The 24,220-nt window shown below is 33.8% G+C and overlaps 2 protein-coding genes across 3 annotated transcripts in view; both read left to right on the top strand.

Annotated features, from left to right (window-relative positions):
• Window positions 1–834: 834 nt before the first annotated feature.
• On the top strand, window positions 835–15,449 carry LOC135849239 (transmembrane protein 135 homolog). The gene is made up of 9 exons (XM_065369567.1): window positions 835–1,280; window positions 1,366–1,496; window positions 4,423–4,546; window positions 4,644–4,804; window positions 4,903–5,017; window positions 5,110–5,277; window positions 5,363–5,503; window positions 6,222–6,385; window positions 11,159–15,449. The coding sequence occupies exons 1-9, from the start codon at window positions 1,122–1,124 to the stop codon at window positions 11,214–11,216; spliced, it is 1,221 nt and encodes a 406-aa protein (XP_065225639.1). The 5' UTR covers window positions 835–1,121; the 3' UTR covers window positions 11,217–15,449.
• The window catches only part of CDase (neutral ceramidase), a 27,028-nt gene continuing 15,156 nt past the window's right edge, over window positions 12,349–24,220 (top strand). For both annotated transcript variants that reach the window (XM_065369565.1, XM_065369566.1), the window contains exon 1: window positions 12,349–12,484. The gene's annotated coding sequence lies outside the window, so the exon portion shown is untranslated. The remainder of the gene's footprint in view (window positions 12,485–24,220) is intronic.

Below are 24,220 nucleotides of genomic sequence, written 5' to 3'. Positions count from 1 at the left end.
GATTTTTTTCTCAGTATCAATTTGATTTTCAAAAATTCACCAAAAATCAAAAAATGCACTTTTTCACTTGAAATTTATTTTGGCTGGTGAATGGCCGCTATTTTGTTAGTAGGGCCAACTTTTTTGGGCAAGTTTGCTTTAAAATGTTCCGTAGGATGCCCCCTATCAGAAAAAAGTCGTCTCAGAGGATCGGAGGGGGGGGGGTACATTTATTCCTATTGTCATATCCCGGATTAACAGGTAGGTACTTAGGCTAAACCAAAACATTTGTAAAAAAATATTACAAGGCTAAAAAAATTACTTGTTCGTGTAATTAAAATTTGTCTGAGTCATAGACAACGTAATCAGCAAATTATACCTACCAGACTTTTTATAAACAAAATTTCACTTATTGGTGGAAATGGAAATATGTATTTGAGACGAACTTTTTCAAACGAGCCTAAAAATAAGTAAAAGACTGGCGCTGGCGGATATCGAAGGAAGAATAATTAATGAGAAATACATGTACTGGTACCTCTATACGGATAACACAGTAAATTTATTGTAATTAGAAAAACATTTTCGCTCGGTTTTACAGTCATTAATATCCTAATAATATCAACATTAGTAAATCTCAAGTGACGGGTACATTACACGTACATTGTACCAGGAGCCTAGTGGCTATTATTATCATTAGCTTAGCTCACTCAGCACAAATACCTCACGAAATGGCATTCCAATAGAGAGCGGGGGGGGGGTCATAATACAAGAATAAGATATATACAAAAATTATGTATTGTCACCTTTTTTTTTTTCGTTTCATTTTGCACCATAAGCTAGTAAATTTTACACGACGAAGCACCTTGACAAACGATGTAATTCACTCAAACAGTCAATTCGCTGAACGAATCGTAAATTCGTATAAATTAGGTATTTCATTCATTAGCATAATTCCTATCAACCGTACTTATTATTGTTCGAGCATCGAATACTTACACACTGTTGATTTCAATACGTGAATTATTATTCGTCCGTATAGGTACATTAAAAGTGTAAAAACCTAGTGGCAAAGTGTTCTCGACTGAATATTTCGTGATAGTTTTTTATCGTACCTACACTGTGATTTTTGAGAAAACCCCGAAATGAGAACCATAACGCCGGAAATCTTCAACATAACGACCGAGGGGAAACCGTGTCGAGAATTTATCCATCCTTGGAGTCCCACTTGCACCCAAGGAATAGTTGAAATGGTCCTGTCGGCGATCAAAGGCTCCGGTAAATTTTCCTTAGCTTTACACACTGTTGGTAAACCTTTGGCATATTTTAATTACTTAATCGACGTATTTCGCCACACTGTCAATTTCTCTCGTCTGTACTATTTCGCAGTTACAGTTACTCAGCAAAGGTAAAAATCTCACCAAACAACACGTCAAATATGTCGCAGAATCGGCCATCAGAATGACGCTGTTGGGACCAGGTATCGGATTAATATTCGTTGGTATCAGCTGCTTACAAATGTAAGTACCTACCTTACAAGTCATTTATGAAAAAAGAACCTACACAGTATGTCATTAAAGCCATCACTCTTCTTCCCCACCTCTATTCTACCAACAAACACATTTCCTAGAGGAAAAATTGTTCAATTCGTTCAATTTTTTGAGCAATTCAAGGTCGAGTAAATTGCTTTCACGATCCCTCCTTCTCGCCCCCCTTCATCACACTTATCAGTGTAGTCAGTGGAGATTAAGTAAAACTTCATACAACATTATCGAAATTATTTGAAAAATTGTCAACGTTGCTCGAAATATTGCAAAAAAAAACTCCTAAAATTAACAAAACCGATGAAAATGACAAAAATAGAGTAAAAAGATATTTTTATGACTTTGAGATTATATGGAAAAAATGTCCACGAAATATCAACAAAATTGCCTAAAATTATCGAAAAATTGGTAAAAACAACAAAAATTATTTTTCAAGAAGAAAAAGAATGAAAATGACTTCAAAACAGATGAAATATTATAAAAATTAGACAAACCGTGAAGAAATCGTCAAGACATGTTAAAAACCCAGTAAAAACTACTTACCAAAAAAAAATGTGAAATGCCAAAAATTTAAAAATTTTTTTTGGCTGAAAACTGCTTTAAGCCTTGTAAAAAGTAGACCACAACTTCATCAACATGGTTGAAAATCACGTAAAATTGATGAAATACTCGTACCATAAAAATAATTGAAAAATTGAACAAAAAAATAATTTAGCTGAAAACCATGTCAAAAAACTGATCATGGCTCAAAACGTTGGAAAAGTCGCGAAGAAATACCCACAAAAAACGATTCAAAATCAACAAAAAGTTTACCAACATCGTTAAAATCATTGAAAATTACGTAAAATTGATGAAACACAACAAAAATCGCACAAAATGATGAGAAAACTGTCTAAAAAATTGAAAAAAATTATTCATTGAAAAATTGAAAAATATGACGGAAATAAGTTGAATTTCGTGGAAAATTACATCAAAACTGACAAAATGATACAACAATTGCGTAAAACATTTAAAACATTGCCAAAAAATATCAAAATCTGCGAAAAAATCGAAAAAGGCGAAAAATTTTGGTTTGAGTGAAAACAACTTCAAAACAATTTAGTAGCAAAAAAAAGTGGCTACAACTATTATTTTTGAAAAAAAAACTGCTAAAAGTTGCAAAAAAATCAGCATAAAAGAATGCCAAAAAAAAACAATTTAAAAATTGGGAAAAACGCGAGAATTGATTGAAAAGGACAAAAATCACTCTAAAATTAGCCAATAGTATTTTAAGAACTAATAAAACACCACAAAAAAGTTGAAAAATTGCTTGAATTTCGTTGAAAATTTAATCAATACTGAGGAAAATATCATAAAAATTGCACAAACTGTTGATAAAGTGTTTTAAAATTACCAAAAAATCAATGTAAAATTCACAAGAACTGACCAAATATTTAAAAAAAATAAAAAAATTCCATTAAATTAGATTTAAAATCACATCAAAACTGAAGAAATACCACAAAAATTTTACAAACAACAAATAATATCGAAAAATATTTTTAAAAAAAGGATTAAATGCCACAAAAAGTATTAAAAAATAAAATAAAAAATGAAATTTTATCAAATCAGAATAAAATTTTTGCAAAATTAGCAAAAAGTCGACCATGCAACTAGCTGAAAATAAAAAAAAAAGTATCTGAAATACAACAAAAATGGCACAAAATGCGTACGAATATCTCAAAAAGTGTCAAAAAAATGAAAATAACAAGAATGAGCAAACTATGAAAAAAAATGAGGAAATTGCGATAAATGGGATCAAAAGTTACTTCCTTCGCTTCTAGATTTATTAAAACACTTAAAAATGTCAAAAATTGAAGAAATTGTCAAAAAAGTTGTCATAAAATTGAAAAAATGTCAAAAGTTGAAAATTTTTTTAAAAAATGTCAAAATTGATAAAATTGCCAAAAACTAAAAAAACTGCCAAAAACTAACAAAAATACCAAAAAGTGAAAAAACTGCCAAAAATTGAAAAAAAGTACCAAAAACTGGAAAAACTGCCAAAAACTGCCAAAAACTGAAAAAAAATGCCAAAAACTAAAAAAACTGCCAAAGTTGAAGAAATTGTTAACTAATTAAACAAATTGTCAAAAGTTGAAAAAGTTGAAAAAAAATGTCAAAAGATTAATAAAATTGCCAAAAGTTGAAAAAACTGCCAAAAATTGAAAGAGCTGCCAAAAATTGAAGAAATTGTCAACAAATTAACAAAATTGTCAAAAGTTGAAAAAGTTGAAAAAAATGTCAAAAAATTATCTAAAATTGCCAAAAATTGATAAAACTGCCAAAAATTGAAAAAGCTGCCAAAAATTGAAGAAATTGTCAAAGTTGAAGAAATTGTCAACAAATTAAAAAAATTGTCAAAAGTTGAAAAAGTTGAAATAAATGTCAAAAAATTAATAAAATTGCCAAAAATTGAAAAAGCTGCCAAAGATAGAAGAAATTGTCAAAAAAATGACTAAAATTATTGAAACATAATATCCTATATTCTCCTAATGAAAGAGGTCCAAATTTGCATTAAAAATAACAATGATAAAAATGCATTAAACTGGGGTAAAAGCTTTTTAAATTATGGAAAAAGACTAAATTCCTCAAAATTGTTGAAAAAATGGGAAAACACGATTAAACCTCACCAAACCTGGATGAAAATTACTCCAAAATTTGAAAAAACTTAATTTATAACTCATACTTAATAATTTTTGAAAATTGCCTAAAAACTCGAGAAAAAAACGCAAAAATTGCACAATACATCAAAAGCATTGCTTCAACTTATTATAAAATTGGTCAACTTCTGTAGTTTCGTTCATAAAACATGCCAACCTCAATTTGAGCCAGTCTACACAATATTTTTGAATTTGAAACCTTTCAGAAAGCTGTGTGGCGGATACGTTTACCAAATATGCATGTCTGTGCCCGGATTTTTCTCCGGAGCAGCCATATTTCTGATGCAGAAGGCCAAAAGACACTACGTAATTTCAGCTTTCAGCAGTGGCGTAAGTAATTTTACGATTCGAAGTCCACATACGCATCGAGTCAGCTCGCTAATTATCGTAAAAATACACCTACTCAATCTCGATAATTTTATTTCAGGCTTTAGAAACATTTTTAACCTGTTACACGCCTTTGAATGCCGGTCGCCAATGCTACTTGAAAACCCAAACGTTTTTCTTCATGGTGGTCAACGGAGCTTTCCTATACTTAATGAAACTATGGAAGACCAACAAAGCTGATAAAATTCTACCAGAGATATGGTAAGTAACAGAACAGTTAAAGCTATGTACCTAGTAAACTATGTATAGGCAACTTATCAATCAGCAGGGTAATGACCAAGGGCAAATTCATTCTACAGGTTTTATTCACCTTCTGCGGAGATATCTGCGAAGAAGACGACCGAAGATAGACGCAAATCGATAAGCTATCATCCTTGTAATCATTTGAATTCGTGTTTTAGAAGCATCCTCAAGGTTCTACTCTCTTTTTTCCTTTTTTTTTGAATCGAACTCGTCTCCACACTGCATACTTACCTGTAGTGAAAAATAATACTCATTGGTTGCAGGAAACCTCCAACTACTTTTGGTTTGGTACGATTTTGGAAGTGCTCAGAATCACCGTATCAAATTTCCGAACCATGATTCGTAATCCCAGGACGATAATTAAATTCATATTCAAAAAATCCACTCTGAAATTAGCCGCATTTGCTAGTCTATACGTATTCTTGTACAAAGTAAGCAATCGAATAATACCTACTCTCAAGTAGTTGATAAATTATTACTCGTGCTGATTCTAGGTTTTTGTACCTATTCCAACAGGTTACCAACTGTTTGCAGTGTCGTTTGTCTGGTAAAGACGATGCCACCAATGCCCTAGTTTCGGGTTTTGTATCAGGTTTATCGTACTACATTCATCCGAATTTATCCTTGGCTCTAACGGCGTTCACTAATTTGATTCATGTAAGTTGACCAAAATATGTATTAAAATACACACGCGAATTTAACTACATACAAGTAGGTATACGATTAAATTAAATAGGCAAGCCAATATTTTTGCCAGATAAATCCAGCCCATTATAATAATACCGAATAAAGTCAACGCCATGGAGGGCACGTCCATCAGCAGACAATGCGAACGTGACAGTTTTATCAATTTGTTTCCCCTCAATTTCTTTCTCTTCAGATAGGTAATGCACGACGTATGAAATACAGGCAATCAAAATTTTTAAATTACCAAGCCATTTTTAGGGAAAAATTCACTGTCGTAAGTTATTTTATAATTTGGGAATGTGTGGGAAAGAACTTTCCAATCATTTCTCAATTTTACCCTCCCCCCTCCTCCTCATAACTATGAACCTGATCAAAATACTAACATCTGAAAATGACAAATTGTAGGCACCGAACGAAATCAAAGGACCAGACTTCATGTTTGACTCGGGTTGGTGAAAAAAGGGCAAGGCCGTCGAGAGCCAATGAGGGCCCAGGGAAAATATAATTTGGTCCCATTTCTAGGGACATGACTATATAGAGGTTTTTTGAGAAAAGGAGGGAGTTCGACTGAAAATTTGCCGACTGATATAGGGGAAAATACCATTTGGGACACATCACTTCCAAAATCATTCTCCCAGATATTTTGAACCCAATCACGTAAAAAGTGAACAAATATTATTATTTTCAGATAAGCTGGAAATATTTCAACGTGAACCGATACTTTGGAGAATTTTCCACTAGCGAAGTAACATTCATGTTCGTAGTCGGATTCCTGTTCCACTATCGTATGCGTGTTCCGGATCGTTGCTCCAGGTTTTTCATAAATATAATCTCTCTGGCGACCAGTGGACGGTGAGTATCTCTATGTATGTAGTTACCTAGACCTACCAATCAATCTATTTACCTCAATTATAATAACCTCAGTCGTACTTCACAACATTCCCCAAAACATGCGATTATTTATTTCGTTAATAGCATCAGTCGACTCATCGACACGCGTGAATTTGCCAAAAAAAAATTGACCCTGAAACCAAAAGTAGGTAGTTCTTTTTACAAATATTTCAATTTGTTAAGTCTTCTCATTCTCGATGCAATTATCGTATCACCAGAGGCGTGACGAAGGAAGAGAGGGAGAGAGGGGTTGAAACTGAAATTTTCCCAAATTTTTCATCTCAGACCACCCCCCTCCAATCTAAAGCATTTTTCATGTTAATTAGCCAGATGTGGTTTGAACAAATTTTGGAAGCATGAATTGGAAAAAAAAATGTTGAATAATTTTAAATGTTCAAAAACAATATCTATACTTTTATATAAATGTACTTGACAAAAAATTTGAATTGTTTTATTGCAAGGTTGACACTGAAATCCTCAATCAAAAATTCGCAATTTTTTCATGTTTATAGTCAAAGTTCTACCTTTCTGACAAATATACGAGTAGCTAAGAAATCTCACCTTTTGTCAAAATTTCCAAAAAGCCTCGTTTCTTGCCGAAAATTGTCACTTTTTCGCATAAAAATTCAAGAAATATCCATTCTCCTTCCAAAAAATTACCTAAAAATCCCAATTTTTTGCTTAAAAAAAATAAAATATCAATGACCAAAAAATTTCTCTCATTTTCAACAAAGATAGCGAAAAAATTATCATTTTCTTGGCCAATAATTGCCAAAAATTCGTGCTTTTCCCTAAAAATCAGTCTTGGTTTTGGCTTAACATTGTCAAAACGTCGGTTTTTTGCAAAAAAATTCTAAAAAGTTTTATTTTTTCCCAAAAATTGTCCAAAATTATCCCCTATTACTGAAAATTCTAGCTTTTTTGCAGTTGAAAAGCTTCGGATTTTTACGTAAAATTGCCATAAGTTGCTAAATGAAAAATCTTACTTTTCAAAAAAAAAAAAAAAATTGCGAAAAGACTTACGTAATTTTTTATTTTTAATTACTGATTTTTACTAAAATTATCAAATTTTTGCTCTAAAGTTCTTCTTTTTGCTAAAATTATTGTCAAAATCCTGCTGTTTGCCAAAAATTGAAAATAAATCCTCCCTTTTTAAATTTCTAAAAATGGCCACTCTTTTAGAATATTTTGGATTTTATATTTCACTTCTTCGCCAGAAGCTGTCAAAAAACCAGTCCTTTTGTTAAAATAGTCGGTCTCGTTTTATTTTTCCAAGAACTACCTTTTTCGTCAAAAATACTCGTAGCCAAAATCCTTACCTTGCTGCCAAAAAATTGCCAAAAAGTCTCGATTTTTCATCAAAAAGCTTCCAAATGGTCACTTTTTCAAAATTAAAATAATATACATAATTATTTTCAATTCGTAATACCTATTCTGTTTTTTTTTTTGGAGGGGGGGTTCTGTATTGAAATGGTTTGCTCGCATTTTGTCACTTTTTTGACTACCTATTATGTACTTTTCAACTGCTTAATTTTTGGCTACTTTTTCGAATTTTTTTCGGTTACAAAATTACATTTTTTGGGGGGGGGGAATTGAGTACGAGCTCTGCCCTCGCTTCACTCGGGTCAAACTCATTATTCAAATTCTATAAAATTTTCGATCAAAAGAAACGAACAAATTTTTTCAAACATTGTTTTTACCTCTCGAAACCCAAATTTTTGAAACCTTTTCCCCTTGCTTCGCTGGGGCGAGGCAATTCTTATCCCTAATCTTTAAAAAATCCAAGTTTGAAACTTCCATAATTTCAAAAATGAAAATAACAATTTTTTTAATGAACCCAACTTACTTGATGTAAAATTTAAAAAATCAATTGAACATACTCGCATTCGAGTATCCGAACCTGAGAAAGAAACAGTCTAGAGGGTCATTCCACCCTACCTCAATTCGACCAAAGTTTTTGAGTCATGTCTTTCGATTTCGCTCAATTTTTTTTTACAATGTCAACCCACCCAGTAAGTGAAAAACCCGCAATCATTTTGGTCCCAGCTCTCTCTTAGGGGGTAGGTGGGTGAGGGGTGGCTTCAATTATTTTCACAATGTCTCGAGGTACTCAACTTCAGCAGCACATTGCTCCAAATCTATGATACGTTGATCAAAAATGACTTCACAGTTCGAAAGGGCATTGCATTGTGAACTTTTTGAGAATTTTTAAATTTTCAAAAGTTGAAAGTTGAACTTTCAAATTAAAAGTTCAAATTTCAAAATGGCGCTGTATGTAAGAGCTGCCATTTAAAATTCTGAAAAAATGTCCATAGATGTACCTCGTGATGTTTTTTCGAAGGTTTCAATTTTTGAGATGGGATCTCCTAATGTAGGGGGAGCACCTCCTCCAAATTTGGGCAAAACTTTCGAAAAAAAATCTGGGGCATGTGATATACCGAATTGTATGTTTTTGGTGACGCTGAACAAGAATATGACGTCAGATTTTTGATTGAACTCCATCCACGGCCCCCAGCACCTCCCCAAACGGGGTAAAAGTTCAAAAAAGCGTTTTGTTCGTGCGACACATGAAATAGTATGTTTTTGGTGACGCTGAACAAGATTATGACATCAGATTTTTTATTGGACCTCATCCACGTCCTCCAGCACCTCCCCAAAAGGGGTTAGAGTTAAAAAATGGTTTCATTCGTGTGACTCGTTTTTGATTAGACCCCACATATGTAAATCATTACCTATTTGTTGGACTTTTTCCTATTTAAGGAGGTTCTGAAGGCCATGGGTGAGATCAATTTGAAAAACTAACGTTATATTCGTGTTCAGTGATATCGAAAACATACTATTTCATGTGTCACACGAATGAAACCATTTTTTTTGACTTTTACCTCCTTTGGGGAGGTGCTGGGGGACGTGGATAAGGTCCAATCAAAAATCTGACGTCACACAGTGGGCTGTGAGCACCCTCAAAACGCCTGTAATTCAAAAACTTACAATGAATTGTAGTGGGGACTAGGGACTCCTAGTTACCTACCTGGTAGGGAATTATGCCCAGGCTGGGGGTAAGCTAGCTAGACTAGCGCCCTCTGGTGGATTCGTTCCATCCAGAGGTAGACCCTGCCGAAAGCTCCTGCCTCTGTGCAGTTGTATTTATCTCATTGACGTAGCAAGGCTTTAACGCTGGCCGCTTACCGTCGTAAGTACAACGCTCAGCAGAAGAATACCATCGTATTGTATCGTGTCACCTGTATGACCAGGTGACCATTGTGCATTATATAATAAACGTAATAAGCAACTGGATTGTTTCTTATTGGGGTATTATATGGTACTTGGTTGGGACTGACGTAGTATAGCCAAGTTAGTGGTGCCCCCAGGAGTGGATAACGCAGGGAGTGGCACCACTCAGTGGTTAAGTTGGTATTTCCCCCCAACAAAATCCTAAAACAATGGTACAGTGATAACCTCCCTTATGTTTTTGGGGTCGCAGAATACTAATTTGACGATATTTTTTTTGTAGGGGTGGGGTGTGTGGGGATGAGGGGAGGAAGGTGGAAACGTCAAAATTTGACAATATTGATGTGTAATATGTCGAAATGTATGTTTTTAAGGGAGTAGATCACGAATCTGGCAATATTTTTTTTGTAGGGTTGAATGGTTGGGGGGGGGTGAAGGGGTAAAAACGGTGAAAAATTCAAAATTTGACTATAATGATGTGTGATATGTCAAAATGTATGTTTTCGAGGTTGTACATCGCGAATTTGACAATATTTTTTTCGTAGGGGTGAATAGTGGGGGATGAAGGGGGTGAAAAATTCAAAATTTGAAAATAATGAAGTGTGATATGTCTAAATGTATGTTTTTGAGAGTGTAGATCACGAATCTGACAATATTTTTTTCGTATGGGTGAATGGTGGGGGGGGGGGGTGAAGGGGGTAAAAACGGTGAAAAATTTCAAAGTTTGACTATAATGATGTGTGATATGTCGAAATGTACGTTTTCTAAGGGTTAGAAGGGGTGAAGGGTGGGGATGAAGAATTTTCTGTTGGGAAGCCGTTCAAGTCCCGGTAAGAGAAAATTTGTAACATTTTAACGAAATTCACTAAGATTTTTCACTATAATCGGCTGTGGAGGTCGCCGGGGCACTTTGGGGCAAAAATGGCAATTAACATCTTGATATAAGCTACACTATCTCAAGTATTACCAGCCACTGGGATTTCCCGTGCATCTACGTGCAAAAATTTTGTAAAAAAACATTGAACGAATTCGAAAGACATGACTTTCAAAATCGCATTTTTTTTTGGTCGAATCGGACATGGAATGACCGAGGAGAAAAATTCGCCGGGGGGAGGGTGGAGGTAATTTTGAGGGCCTCAATCAATTCATTCGCCAGGGGTCTCCAACCAACCCAGTCCGCGCCTGCAACGTTTCCAACTTTCATAACAATTTCCAATTCGCTTAATTCCCCCCCCCCAAAATTCCCAACTTTTCGCCCAAATTTTTCTGTCTAGCAAGATCAGACCCCCCCCCTTCCTCCAGCACGCCTCTACGTGTATCACGACCATACAAAGATATTAACAAACGACATCACATGGAATTGAAAAGTGAGTGAATAGCGTTTAGGGAAGGGAAGGGAAGGGAAGAGCTACGTACGATGATTTCTCAGTCAGTCAAATCGTCGTCTAAAAATAACGCAATTACGTATTACGTACTGTTAATCGTTGGCTTATTATTTTATTACAGCTCCGACGAGATGTTCGAAGCATTCCTTAATTCCATACCTACAACGATGATCAGTTAGAGGAGAAGAGTAGCCCAGCTCATCGTGCCTTTTCACGGTCATTTTTCCACAATAGCACGTACATTTCGACCACGTGACGTCCAATTAAAAAACCTCGACGACTTTTCCTCTTCAGTTATACAACCTATACTACACCCAGTTGCCCATGGAAAGATAACAATACATTCGATATTTTCATAAAATTATATTCCAGTCTTCCGTCTCCCGAATCAAGAAACTCGTACTATAGGTATAGTCATAAGTGCCACAGATTTCTTCGGTTGTTTGTGCTCGAATCGACGAACACAAAGCGTGTTAATAGTTCAACAGCCTTGTATCGTTGTGTACCAGTACACTGCGATGACTAACCATAAGACCAGTATATTAAAAAAAAAAAAATGTACAGTACGATTAATTTTCATCTACACACGTTAACATATGTACATAGGTGTGCGTATTCGGAGAAGGGGTCCGGCGACAGCGTCAACGTCACCAGAGATCGTCGTCTCTACTACAACAGTGTGCATATAAATTGTAAGTCCACAGGCTCCTAGACTGGACCAGCTATACGCACTGCTTCTGTTCTCTTTCTCTTTTCAGCATTCAGCTCTTTAGTCTTTAGTGATCTCTCTCTCTCTCTATCTGTGTATAGGTTAGGTATAGGTTTAGGTTTCTTTCTACACACATGTATACGATAGAGATAGAGAATAATAGCATAGTATACGAGTACCCCACGTATATCTATATTGTGATAACGCCAAAACGCTATTATTATTATAACCGCGAGTATATCTCCCGACCATTACAGTTACACCTATTTACCCCGTCGGAACCTGTAGTTTTTTGTTGCTGTTCTCCTCGTCATCGTCGTCTTCGTAGTACTAGTACTCGTATGTACTTCGTAGTGTAGCTTTGCTTTGTGTATCGAAGAAAGAAATACACGAGTACACAGAAAGAAAACAGCTGTGCTGTGCGGTGTTTTCGAAACGGCGTGATCGTTCGCGAAATTGTTTTTTCGAATTACTCGTATATTGTTCGTATTTCTGTTTCTGATTTAGTATTTCTCAATATTGGTATTATTTTCTAAATCATATTTTTTACTATTAATAAATCGGTATTTATGTGCGATTACTGAGAGTAGAATTTTTCGAAACTTTTACGCTAAGATATAGCCTACGATAAAAAAAATTGTGTAAATTTAACGCCGAGTGTTCGTAATCAGTTTGTAAATAAAGGAGGTATTTTTACGCGAATGGAATCTTTCTGCGATGCTTCGAATATGATAGATGGTAAGGTTTTTTGAAAGTTTTTTGTCAATTTATATTTATTTATGTACTTAGTACCTCTACCTACCTACGTGTACGTAGATAATGTTAAGAAAAATGGAATATTACTAGTTGAAATCACTCTAATCTAATTGTTTTGAATTTTTTCATTTTTTAATACTTACACCAAATAAAAATATTGAAAATTGAAATTATAAATTTTTCAAATCTATTGCCGATTTCACATCCGTTTCAATCCGCAATACGAGTTGCAATTACCTATATTCCACTTTCAAACTTGATCTGGAGTCATGTATGTCATGCCGATGCTGCTTAAAAAAACATTTTAAACAAAAATTAACTGGAAATTGAGTAATTTACTCGAGAAAGCCCCCAAAAAAGGACGATAAAATCCATCGAAAGGTGTGAGGGTATTGTTGAAGGGGGGGACCTCTCGAAAATAATGTTAGGGTGCGAACAATAAAACACATTAGGTAACATAAATCAGGTTTCAATTTCCGACACATCGTTCCCCTCGTGCTTAACTCGTCGCAAAAAACTCTCAACCAAAATTAGCGATGAGAAGGGAGGGGGAGGGGAGAGAAAAGCTCAGAGAACATCCAGACGTCTTATCTCAAAAAAAAAAAAAAAATCAAACTAGGAGAGGGGCCTTAAAAGGCCATGAAGACCCGTACATTTGAACGAGGATGAGATTTTTGCCCTACTAGGTGCTTGACAAAATTTCAAAATGAAAAAGCAGGATTTTTGCAGGACTCTTGGCAGGGCATTTTTCAAACATTTTACCAACTTCTTTACAGGAGGGCAAAATTTCAAAATGAAAAAATTGAATTCTCGCAGGATTCTTGGCAGGGCATTTTTCAAACATTTTATCAACTTCTTTACGTAAGGGGGGGGGGGGGGGTTCCAACATTTTACACTCAATTTTTCGTTTTTTTAAGAAAAGTTTTTGAAAATTTCAAAGATTTTATCGAGACTGGGGGGGGGGGCTCACAATATCTTTATCATTTCAATTTTTCATTCGGAACAGGAGGAAGGGAAGAGTCAAAATTTTACACCAAAAATTTTCACTTTTTCGGCGATTGATATGGGGTATTTAAATATTTTTTGAGGTGAGGGGGGGGGGGTGTGAGGGAGAGAGTTATCAATATTTTTGCCATCTTAATTTTTTGTTTTTCAAATTTTTCAACTTAATTCAAGCTCTTTACATGAAATTCTCATCATAAGTAGGTGGTACTTTTTTTAACGGAATTGTTTTGAAAAAAAAGGCGAATTAATAAAAGAAGAGAAGCGAATTTTTGTATTTTTCCTTCTGTTACCTGAAATCTATTTTTACATGAAATTTTCCCATCAGTCAGGAGGGAAATACAACGAATTTAGAGGGAGATAAATTGAAAATTCAAAGTCTTATTTCAAAAAAGCAGAATACATCAACCAAAAGCAGTACAAAACTAGGATTAGTAGGATTTGCAGGACTGTCAGACACCCTGAAAGGGCATGATCTGAAGACCCAATATATAACCAAAATTTCAGCGACCTAAATTGATTTTTTTGGCTTTTGGCAAATTTTTCAAAATCCAAAAAATCGACGATGATTTTTGAAAATTAATGTTGTTTTTTTTGTTAATGAGTTCTGACGTTGATATCGACTACTTCAGACCGAATCTCACCATTTCCAGCCATTCTGAAACCTCCAGTGCAATCTTGGATTAAATCGGTTTTGGCTCATTTTCAACCTGTTCAAAGAGATGTCCACAATAAGGAGCGATTTCCAGGGAGTACAATTCGAGTATTTTTAATCCAAAATTGCAGTTGAAAAAAAACTCGTTAATTGGGTCGAAGATGGGCCAAACTTTGATTATTAGCTACCTGAGTCAATTTTCGCATCTTCTGGAGAAATTCAAAAATTCTGGAAAATTTGAAAATCGCACCAAAGACTCCACGATAATTGAAAATGGTGCGATTCCGTTAGAAAAGAGAGTCGATATTAGATTCAAACCTGATTTTCGTATTTTTACTGGAAAATTGGTAGATAAGTTTCAAACAAAAAAATACACCTATTTCTTGAAAAATTGTTAATTTTTGGATTGCTGAAAATCAATTTGAGGTGCTGAAATTTGAAGTCATGAGAGTGTTGAGATCCTGCTTTGAAAATTAGAAAATTGAATAACTCACAAAATTTTCGCGGTAATCGTTTTCAAACTTTCAAAATTCAAATAGAACCTTTTCAACTTTTGTATTTTTCATAAAAAGTTGAGCTTTCATTGCAGAAGTTCCTCTTACATCTACTCTACTCTACTCTTATTAAAATTCTTCCAATAGACTGGTTCCAGAAGTTCAACCAACAATCTCGCTTTCGATAAGACACTTCTTCAAAGTTCAGTCCCATCCCCCTCCCCCTCTTCCCTCTCCATCAAGTTGAAAATAACGAAGAAAATTATGAAGGTTATTCTATTTGACATTTGAAAAACGAAGAAAGCTTGTAAAAAAATCAAAGTGAAATCGCAGAACCTCACAATATTTTTGGATCAAGCTGATGTGAAATAAATTAATGCTTCGTTTTGAAAATATCTCACCTAATTTTGATTAAAAATAAAAAATAAAATCGTCTAGACGGCGTGTGACAAACTCACTAAATTTTTAAGCATTCCCATTCGAATGAGAATTCCTTTTTTGGCTCATCAATAATCGAGTTAGGGTGGCTCTTTCATAGTCGTGGAAAATTTGTTTGCAATTTTTTACCACCAATTCTCCAACCCTCCCCTCCACAAATTACCGGTTTTTATGAGAGGAGGGGGGGGGGGAACACCGTGAAAACTTGGAGCATTCAACCAGAAGAAAAATAATCAAAAAATGAAAAAAAATCAAATTCACTCAAAAGTTTCTCATTTTTGCGCCAGAATTCTTCCAAATGATCCCTCGAGTTTTTCAACAAAAAAAAAAAAAAATTGTCGGCCCCTCAAACAAACTTGGTTCATACGTTGAAAAAATGAAAATAAAAAATATTGTTGGAAAAGAGGGGGATGCCTTACTTTTTCCTCTTAAAAATTAGTTCATTTAAAAAGATTCTGGTCAGATCAGAAATTAAAAAAATTTCACCAGGGTTTGATTTGCTTTATTTTTTAGGCGGGGGGGGGGGGGGATGGGGGAAGGCGAGATCACCATACAAAGGTGTCAAAATATCTGTGGAGACCGGCGCAGGTTTTTTCTCGAAAATGGAATAATTCAGAAGAACACAGACCCAAAAATGAAGAAAATTAGCGAAATGGGATTTTTTCAATTGTTTGGATTCTTTTTTACTAGGGAGGGGGAGGGCTCTTCGTACAATTTCCTCTTAACTTAAGGGAAAATCAAAAGATGAAGAATTGTCGTTTCATAAAATACAACTGGGGAGGGGGGTTGAGGGGTAGGGTTAGGAGTGAAAAAAAACCACGAAACTTCAAAATAAGAGCCATCCTAGGTAAGGTACATAATTCTCTGCTTCTCACAAAAAACGTCGACAACAAAAAGTTCTCGATTAACAGTATAAAGGGCATTGACTTCAACTCAACTCACCAAACACGATTAAGAATAAGGAAATAACCAACAATACGAATACAAACACATAAAGCCATAAACAAGCTGGATAAAAAATTGTTTTCAAATGTGCAAATACCTACCCAGTTTGTGAAGTTCGACTGATCATATGTACTTGCAAACTCATTCTGTACGAAAATTCGTCCAAAAAAACTGGCCGAACGACTTCTTCGACATCTCATTAGGGAAAACCACGACTTATTTCTGATGGAAATTTCCGATTTCGTCTAATACGAGTACATACAACTTACAAGTTTTACTATTGCGCATCATTTTGATAAAGTAAATTTTACAAGTCGAGTAACTCAATTAATTCACTTAATGTAGCCCTACTCGCGATGAGCAATGCGTGTTGTTTAGGTACAGTTGAACTACAAAAAAAAAACAAAAAACATCTGCAACCGTGAATCATCAAAAGAGGTCAGGATTTAAATAGTATTAATTAAATTTAAGCTCGAGTATATCTTTATATTTGTCAAATTAATGCCATTCTAGCGTCAAAATATCATTTCCTTTGTAAAACAGGATTTTCTAGCTTTTAAAAAAAACCTTTTAGGTCCACCTATAGCTTCTGTTGCAATTTTTTCACCCTGAAAAATTTCTCATGCGGAAAACTTACAAGTATTTTTGGTTTTTGAATAAATTTCCATTTTTAATGGTCAAATTTTTTTCCAATTTTTCATTTAAATCACAGTTTTGAACTAGATTATTTTTTTCTTCGTTCTAATTCTAAATACTAAAGTACAACATCAAAACGAGCAAAAAAAATTCATACAGAGTTGAAACTTCACATCAGAATACAAACTTTGGGAACATTTGCTCAACGTTTATAACTAATTATTACACTTTTGGCCAATTTACGCGCCGAATAACCGGTATAATTATCAAAAATTAATCTCTTCGAGTCGACACTCCTTTCCTCACTTACCGTTACCGAATTCATTCAAAACACACACATGTACTCGCCGTACTCGTACGTTGGTTTTCAATTCACCATTCCTCCTACTCTGCGATGTTTTCTTGGTACGATTCGATGTACGAGTATGAAACTGGATCCCATTTATTTACTCATTTCCTCGCATTTCTTCTTGAAAATGGAAGTAGATACGACGCATTCGAGCTTGGAAAATATAAACATGCTGTTTTCTTCCATCACAATTATTGTATCGTAGGATCATTAGGTATTTTTATTTATTTTCGACGTAGCTGTACAGTAGGTTTGGGTTTATCTTCAAATTTGTCCCAATAATAATGTATGTAAGTATGTATACTTTAGTACACTGTGTACACAGCTAGCACTTACTTGTGGTTTTACAAGTAAAATACTTCAATAAAAAGAGCGAATAACGTGAAACGTACTCGCCTATGGTGTTTTATTTCCAAATTTTAATTTTACTGATAAGATCGTAATATTTGATTAAGTAGTTCTCCGAACAATAAAACAAATTTCACGCATGCCTAATTATACCAACTTGAATCACTCTTTACTCGATTAAACTTTTTATACCTAATACATTAATTATCACATGATTAGAACCTTAAAAATATTCTCCCATACTTTCTATACACACATAAAATCCACTCGAGCTTCTCACCGAGTGTCCAATGTTCATATCATTTTTAAAAATAAACCACAAATACCTTGAAAACATTGTAGGTACGAGTATTTATTCAAAGAGGAACCTGGTGACAAGTTGAAAAAAAAAACATACGAAATCAATTACAACAAATACAAGAACCATGTTCAAGTACACGTCAAAATTAAATACGTACAAAGACGATAATAAACTAAACATTGAAGAAACAATAGCCGAAGATATCGCAAGCTGGGCTTATACCTATTTTAATAGATGATCGACGACTCGACGTATTCGAGTGAGATATTTACACGAGTCTTAGTTTTAGTAGGTATTTCTTTATTCATCCTCGTATAAAAGAGAAAAATACACGTGTCAAGCGTTTCTATATCTATATAATTGCTTTCCAATTAATTATTATATTTCGTCGTAGTACCTATTTCATTGTTGTCTGTGGCAATTCAACTTTGGCCAGCTTCTGTCATTCGTTCTATGACTTCTTGAAACTCTGTAATACGATTTTTTCTTCAACCAAATTTTTAGAAAGCTCTCCACTCGACCCACTTCCCCCTCACACATTTTTAGAAAATCCTCCAAAATATACCCGAATACTCCAGAACAGTCTAAAACCACCTCCAATCGACTCAGAATATTTAAAATTGAGTAAGTATACTAAGTAAATTTCATTTCAATAACTCAATTGGGTAATAGAGCAGGAAAATAACGTAAAAAAGCGAGGACGAAAAGGAAAAAATTGGCACATAAATTTTTTCTTCGGGAATGTGTTCAGATGAACCCCCTGAACTACAAAAAAAAACCCGACCCTCCAAACCCTGGAGCTAATTTTTTTAGGGGGCTAAAACCGGTTCCGATTCACGTTTTTTGCGATTTACTCCGAAAATATTAGGTTTACGATGAAAAGTACCATGACAAAAAATGTTCCCCTTCAAATTTTCGACAATTTGATACTACGCTCGAAACCCATCCCTCAAAAGGGGTGTCTGAAAAAAGGGGTGGAAAGAGTAGGTGTTTCAAAAAAGGTCAGTTCAATAAATTGATCAAAGTTACCACTTTATATCATTCGTTTTTGCTCAAACTTTTTTCACAAAGTCTACTCATTCAACAATTAATTACACTATCATTGATTTGTCTTCAATCCACCCCGGGGGTTGGTGGGGGGGTGCTTAATTTTTCAAGTAACACGCAACTGAATCATATATTTGAAAAACGAATCTGGACATGCGATATATCGAATAGTATGTTTTCGAGGTCGCTGAATACGATTACCAACTTATTTTTTGGGTCCAGTTCCTCAAAGCCCCTCGTGTGCCCCAAAAAGGGGGTTGAAATTTTGAAAAATCGTGAAAAGTCGAGTGATATATCGAATGGTATATTTTCGAGGTCGCTGAGTACGAATATGAATTTATTTTTTGGGTCCTACCCCCCCCCCCCAATGTCTTTCTGTGCCCCAACAAGGGGGCTAAAATTTCAAAAAATCATCATAAAGTCGAGTGATATATTGAATTTTAATTTTCAAAAATCTGTTATAGGGTGCTTCAGAACTTCCACTCAAAATGATTTGAAACTGTTTCCAATCGATTTGAAGGGTCGAAAACAGGATACTCACCTAATTTCAGCTTTCTTGGTCAACTTGGTGAAATTTTGATTTTTTCCACTTTTGAGCCAAGTTTGATATTTTTAAAAATTTATTAAAAATCAAAATCGTTTGTGAACTCAAAAATTAATTGATCTACTGTTTCATAATTCGTATTCGGAAAATCAGATCACCTCGATTCAAACTTGATGGACAATTATTTCAGCTAGCTGATTTTCAAATTCTGTGATTTTAGAATTTTTTTTTTGATTTGCCATTGAAAATAAAAGGACACAGATGTAGAAGTGAGTTAGAGGTAACTTTTCTCATAAGGATTATAAAATTACTTACTTGTTCTCATACGCGAGTTCATATTCTATCAGTTTTGGAAGGAAATTTGTACTCACCTGAAACAAAGAAAAATTACGTTGGATTAGTTAGTTATAAAATTATTGATCAGTCAACAGATACTTATACGATGGAATAATAATGGTCGAAAGCTGAAGTAAAAATTCTGAAGATGAAGATCTCGACGTTTAATAATGAGCGAGAAATGAATATTCACAAAGAAAGTATCATAAAAATTGTAAAATTGATTGTGAAAATCACTCAAAAATATCAAAAATTGAAATGCCTAGTGCCCAATTTGGGTAAAATTTTGCAGAGACTGCTTAAGGGCTCAGATTATTGAAAAATACCAAGACCTAAAATCGAAAATTCTCAAAATTGAATGATGATTTGTCAAAACTGCAGAAGGTTCCATAAAAATTCCCAATAGGTAATTAAAAATTACCAGAAGTTGTTTTTAAAAAATTGAGGTTTACTAAAAATTCCATTTTGGAATTTGAGGAAATGCTCAAAAATGGGTATTTTTTTCCATCCCGATTTTCAAAATAAATTTTCGATTTAGGGGTACTAAAAGATTCTTCAGGTAATACCAATGTTATATTCCTCAAGTTTGAAATCAATAAAATTGAGAATTAAAGTTTAAAATTTTAATTTGATAAACTCGAAATATAAATTTACAAAACTTTGGATAAGAAGATTATTTTAAAACCTAATTAAAATAAAAAATCTAAATTTACTGTTTAAAATCGGAAATATTTAAATCTTTATTTACACACACAAAAAAAATAGAAATTTAAGTTTAGGCGAAGTAAAAAGGAAAAATACTTAATTACAAAAATCTGAATAAATAAATAAATAAAACTCCAAAAGGAGACTCACCAAGTAAGTAGAATAATTCGTACAATATAAATAATCAGGAAATAAAACTGGAAATCGCAAGTGCCGCTGGATTCGCGAATTAATTCGGCGATTAAAATCTCCGAAAGCGACTCAGAAATTATTGAACAAAAAAATTAGTAAAACTGTGAACTCGACAATTGACAAAAATTGCAAACTTGATAAAACGAAAATTCGGTACGCACTTTTAAATACAAAAATAGGCAGTTAAAAAACGAACTGTAATATAGAACTCGAAGTATCTATTAGAAGATCTGAAAAACAACTGAGGATTTGCTAACTCACCCTAATTGTATTTACAATAAAAATTGGTCAGATTTTGAGAGGGAGGACTTCGAAGTCCGCAAATTGGTTAGACAGTTGGTTAAATTTATTTTGGGAAAGAATCAAAAAGGGATGCACAATTTCGAAATGCGGGTGACATTTACGACATCATAAAATTGCAATTTGGAGGGTAAGTGTGCGCGACAAATGAAAAAGGGTTCAATACTGAATAATTAGTAAGTAATAAAAAAGTTGTAAAAGTCATGTCAAATATTTGAATGTACTTGTGGTTAATTTAAAAAGGGTTTAAAAGGTACTTAGAGCTCATTAGCTCTTGTACAAATTGTTGCAAGTGTCATCTTTTTATTATGTGAAATAATCAAAGTTATTCAAATCTCGGTTTTTTGCTATATCGAAAATGGTTGAGAGCGCGAGCCGAAAGCGTGAGCCCGGAGCCATAAAGATTTCAAATTTGACTTTTATGAGCTCCAGATTATCGTGTGAATCGGGGGTGCGAATTATCGTGTGAATCGGGGGTGGCTGTGGGAAATGAAGAGCCCACAGCTTCAAAATTTTATCGTCTATTAATTGACTCGAAAACCGTGGGTAAGTGATTTTTAATTTACAATGTTTCAATGAGTTTTGATGGCGTGAGTAAATATTTTGATTTAGGATGTGAATTTAATTAGGGGATGAATTGAACGATTATATGCGATTAAACGAATTGAACCGATTAAATGTCAAGTTAGCTGATGAAATCTAGCCAGAATATTACACCAACATAAAAATCTGAAAATTTTGAATAATATTGCGTCAAAAATTTTTGAAGTCAAAATCCAAAATTTTGAAAATAAAAAATGAATTATAAATGTGGGAGTGACATAATTTTCAAATCAAAAAAATGTTTGGTCAAAAATAAATAGATTGACGGCTGGCATTTTTATTCGAAAAAAAAATTATTTTGGAAATTGAGTTTCAAGGTCGTTCCATGAAAAGTACAATTTTTGGTGAAAATGAGATTCTATAAATTTTGAAAAATGTTCTCAGAAAGCTGAGATATAAAAGTTCAAAGAATCTATAATGTAAAAGCTCACCCACTGGGATCAAAATTCATTTTGGAATTTTGGGTCGAAGTAAAATACTTATAAATCTTTCGATGACCTTGAAAACTTTTACAAAAAATGATATTTTTCATAATAGACCCTGGAACGACCTTGAAACTCAATTTCCAAAATATTTTTTTTTCAAATTAAAATTTTCACTGTCAATCTATTTATTTTTGAGCAACAATTTTTTTGATTTGAAAATTATGTCACTTCCACATTTTGTAATCGTCACAACTTGTGCAAAAAATCATTTTTTATTTTTTCTCAAAATCTTGGATTTTGGTTTCAAAAATTTTCAACCTAAAATATTATTCAAAATTATCTGATTTTTTATCTAAAGAAACTTTTCGAAAAAATTTCGTATCCCTACATCGAAAATTCATTTTGGAAATCAGGATAAAAGAAATGTCCACTTTGAGCATCTCCTCAAATTCCAAAATGAAATTTTGAGTGAATCTCAATTTTTTAAAAAAATGTACTTAACGAAGTTATAATCCTTCTCATATAAGATGATGAAATTTTTCAATTTTCATCCGTCAGATTCTTCTCGGGTCTCAAAAGGTCTAAAAAAAACTATCTACTCATCACTATGGTCAACATTTTGTCTTTTTTCGAGCCAATTTTTTATACTCTAGAACGAACAATGCATAGGCAATATGATCCAACCACATACTATATAAACTCTACCGAGTATAATTATCGTCAAACATCTCATCAAGGTTACACAACAATTGTCAGGTATGAAGCTGTGATGAAAGGACACAGATCACTGCACAATATAAAATATCTAGGTACCTATTCTCAGCTCGACGAGAGCTCGTTGCAGCTGGAACAATATACACGTGTTAGTAGTGTAGCAAACTCGAGCACGAGTTATTCACCGATCGCACGACTGAATTGAATGTAAGAGGAAGACGAGGAGAAAAAGGAGGAAAATAGTCTGGATTATATCTTATATCAGCCTTCATAAATACACGCGTCTTTATTTATGATTACTTACTAAATAAATTGCATGATTCATTTTGCTTAGTGTTATAATCTGTCTCTATCTTTCTCATTATACCTTTATCAGTGTTTTGTTCAATATCGTATAAAACAAAATATTGGAGATAAACGTAAATTAAAAATCGTCTACTGAACTGCATAAAAATGAGCATTTAGGTAGAGGTACATAGAAAGATGGCAGACAGATTTCACCTTCGATGTCTTCTCGTAATGGTTATTACTTATTAGGTAGCATATCTAGTGATTAATATTTTTAAATTATTATCCAAACACCTCCCCCCTCACCTCTTAATCATCTTCCAAGCCACTAATTCGTACACGAGAATTGAGACCGAGACCATGATAATCGATGACGAAGCTTTTCTACGTTCAATCCTCCCTTATGATATATCTATGTATAATATCACTTATGCAGTTTTTATCGCATGCCAGGCGATCGCATTAATAGTGATGGTGCACAGGTTCACCTTGACTGAGATAAAACACGAGCAGCACGAGTCTCGAGAGATGGTCTACACCAGCGAATATGTTGATTTGATTTTGTTTACTTACTTGAAGTATATTATGAGGTTATCATTTTTGATTGATTTTAGATTAGGAGAAATTATCTCGTCAAATTTTGATTATCTTCCTCTTACTTATTTTCTCTAATCATTAAACGCGGCAATATTAATTAAGGCAACAACATACATAGAAAATGTTACAAATTCTTCAATTTTTTTAAATAACCATTCGTGATTTAGAGTCGTAGATATCTTAATCAGTACTTCTCGTTATAATTTTCCTTCATTTTCAAAGAATTTTCTGCCAAGAAAAAAGAGGGAGGAAGAGATACTGGAGTGGATTACGAAGAAAAAGTTGAAGGATTTTGACAAAATTTAATGGAGAATTTCTTTTGAAAAATGTTTAGCTCCAGAGGTATCCATGGTCGTAGTTTTTTCGCTATAGCTCCTGCACAACCTGTTTCAAGAAAAAATGTCCACCTCAAAAAGAAACGTATCTATGTATACGAAATTCTCGTCAACCCCAAGTCATTACTCCAAAATCCAAGACCACAGGAAAATATGTTCTACTAAGCGGTTGGACATTTTTAGGGTAAAGTGTTCTGAAAAATATTTTTTCTTCTCAAATATTTCGAGTTAATTATGCCAAAACATTGAAAAATATTTTTTCTAAAGCTGGGACAATATTTTGGAATACTCTTAAAATGAAATAAACGTGTACCTACCTAAAAAAAAAAAAAAACTCCAGAATAAAATCAGTATTTTCTATTCAAATTTCGTGGATGTTTCGTTCCTCAATTCGCAGGTAAATTTCAAGCAAATTGGACTGAATGATGAATTTTATCGAAAAAAGTACATAATTAAAGACAAAT

This window comes from Planococcus citri, chromosome 5 (assembly GCF_950023065.1).
Source record: "Planococcus citri chromosome 5, ihPlaCitr1.1, whole genome shotgun sequence".
Lineage (NCBI taxonomy): Eukaryota > Metazoa > Arthropoda > Insecta > Hemiptera > Pseudococcidae > Planococcus > Planococcus citri.
This window is presented reverse-complemented; position numbering and strand designations above follow the sequence as displayed.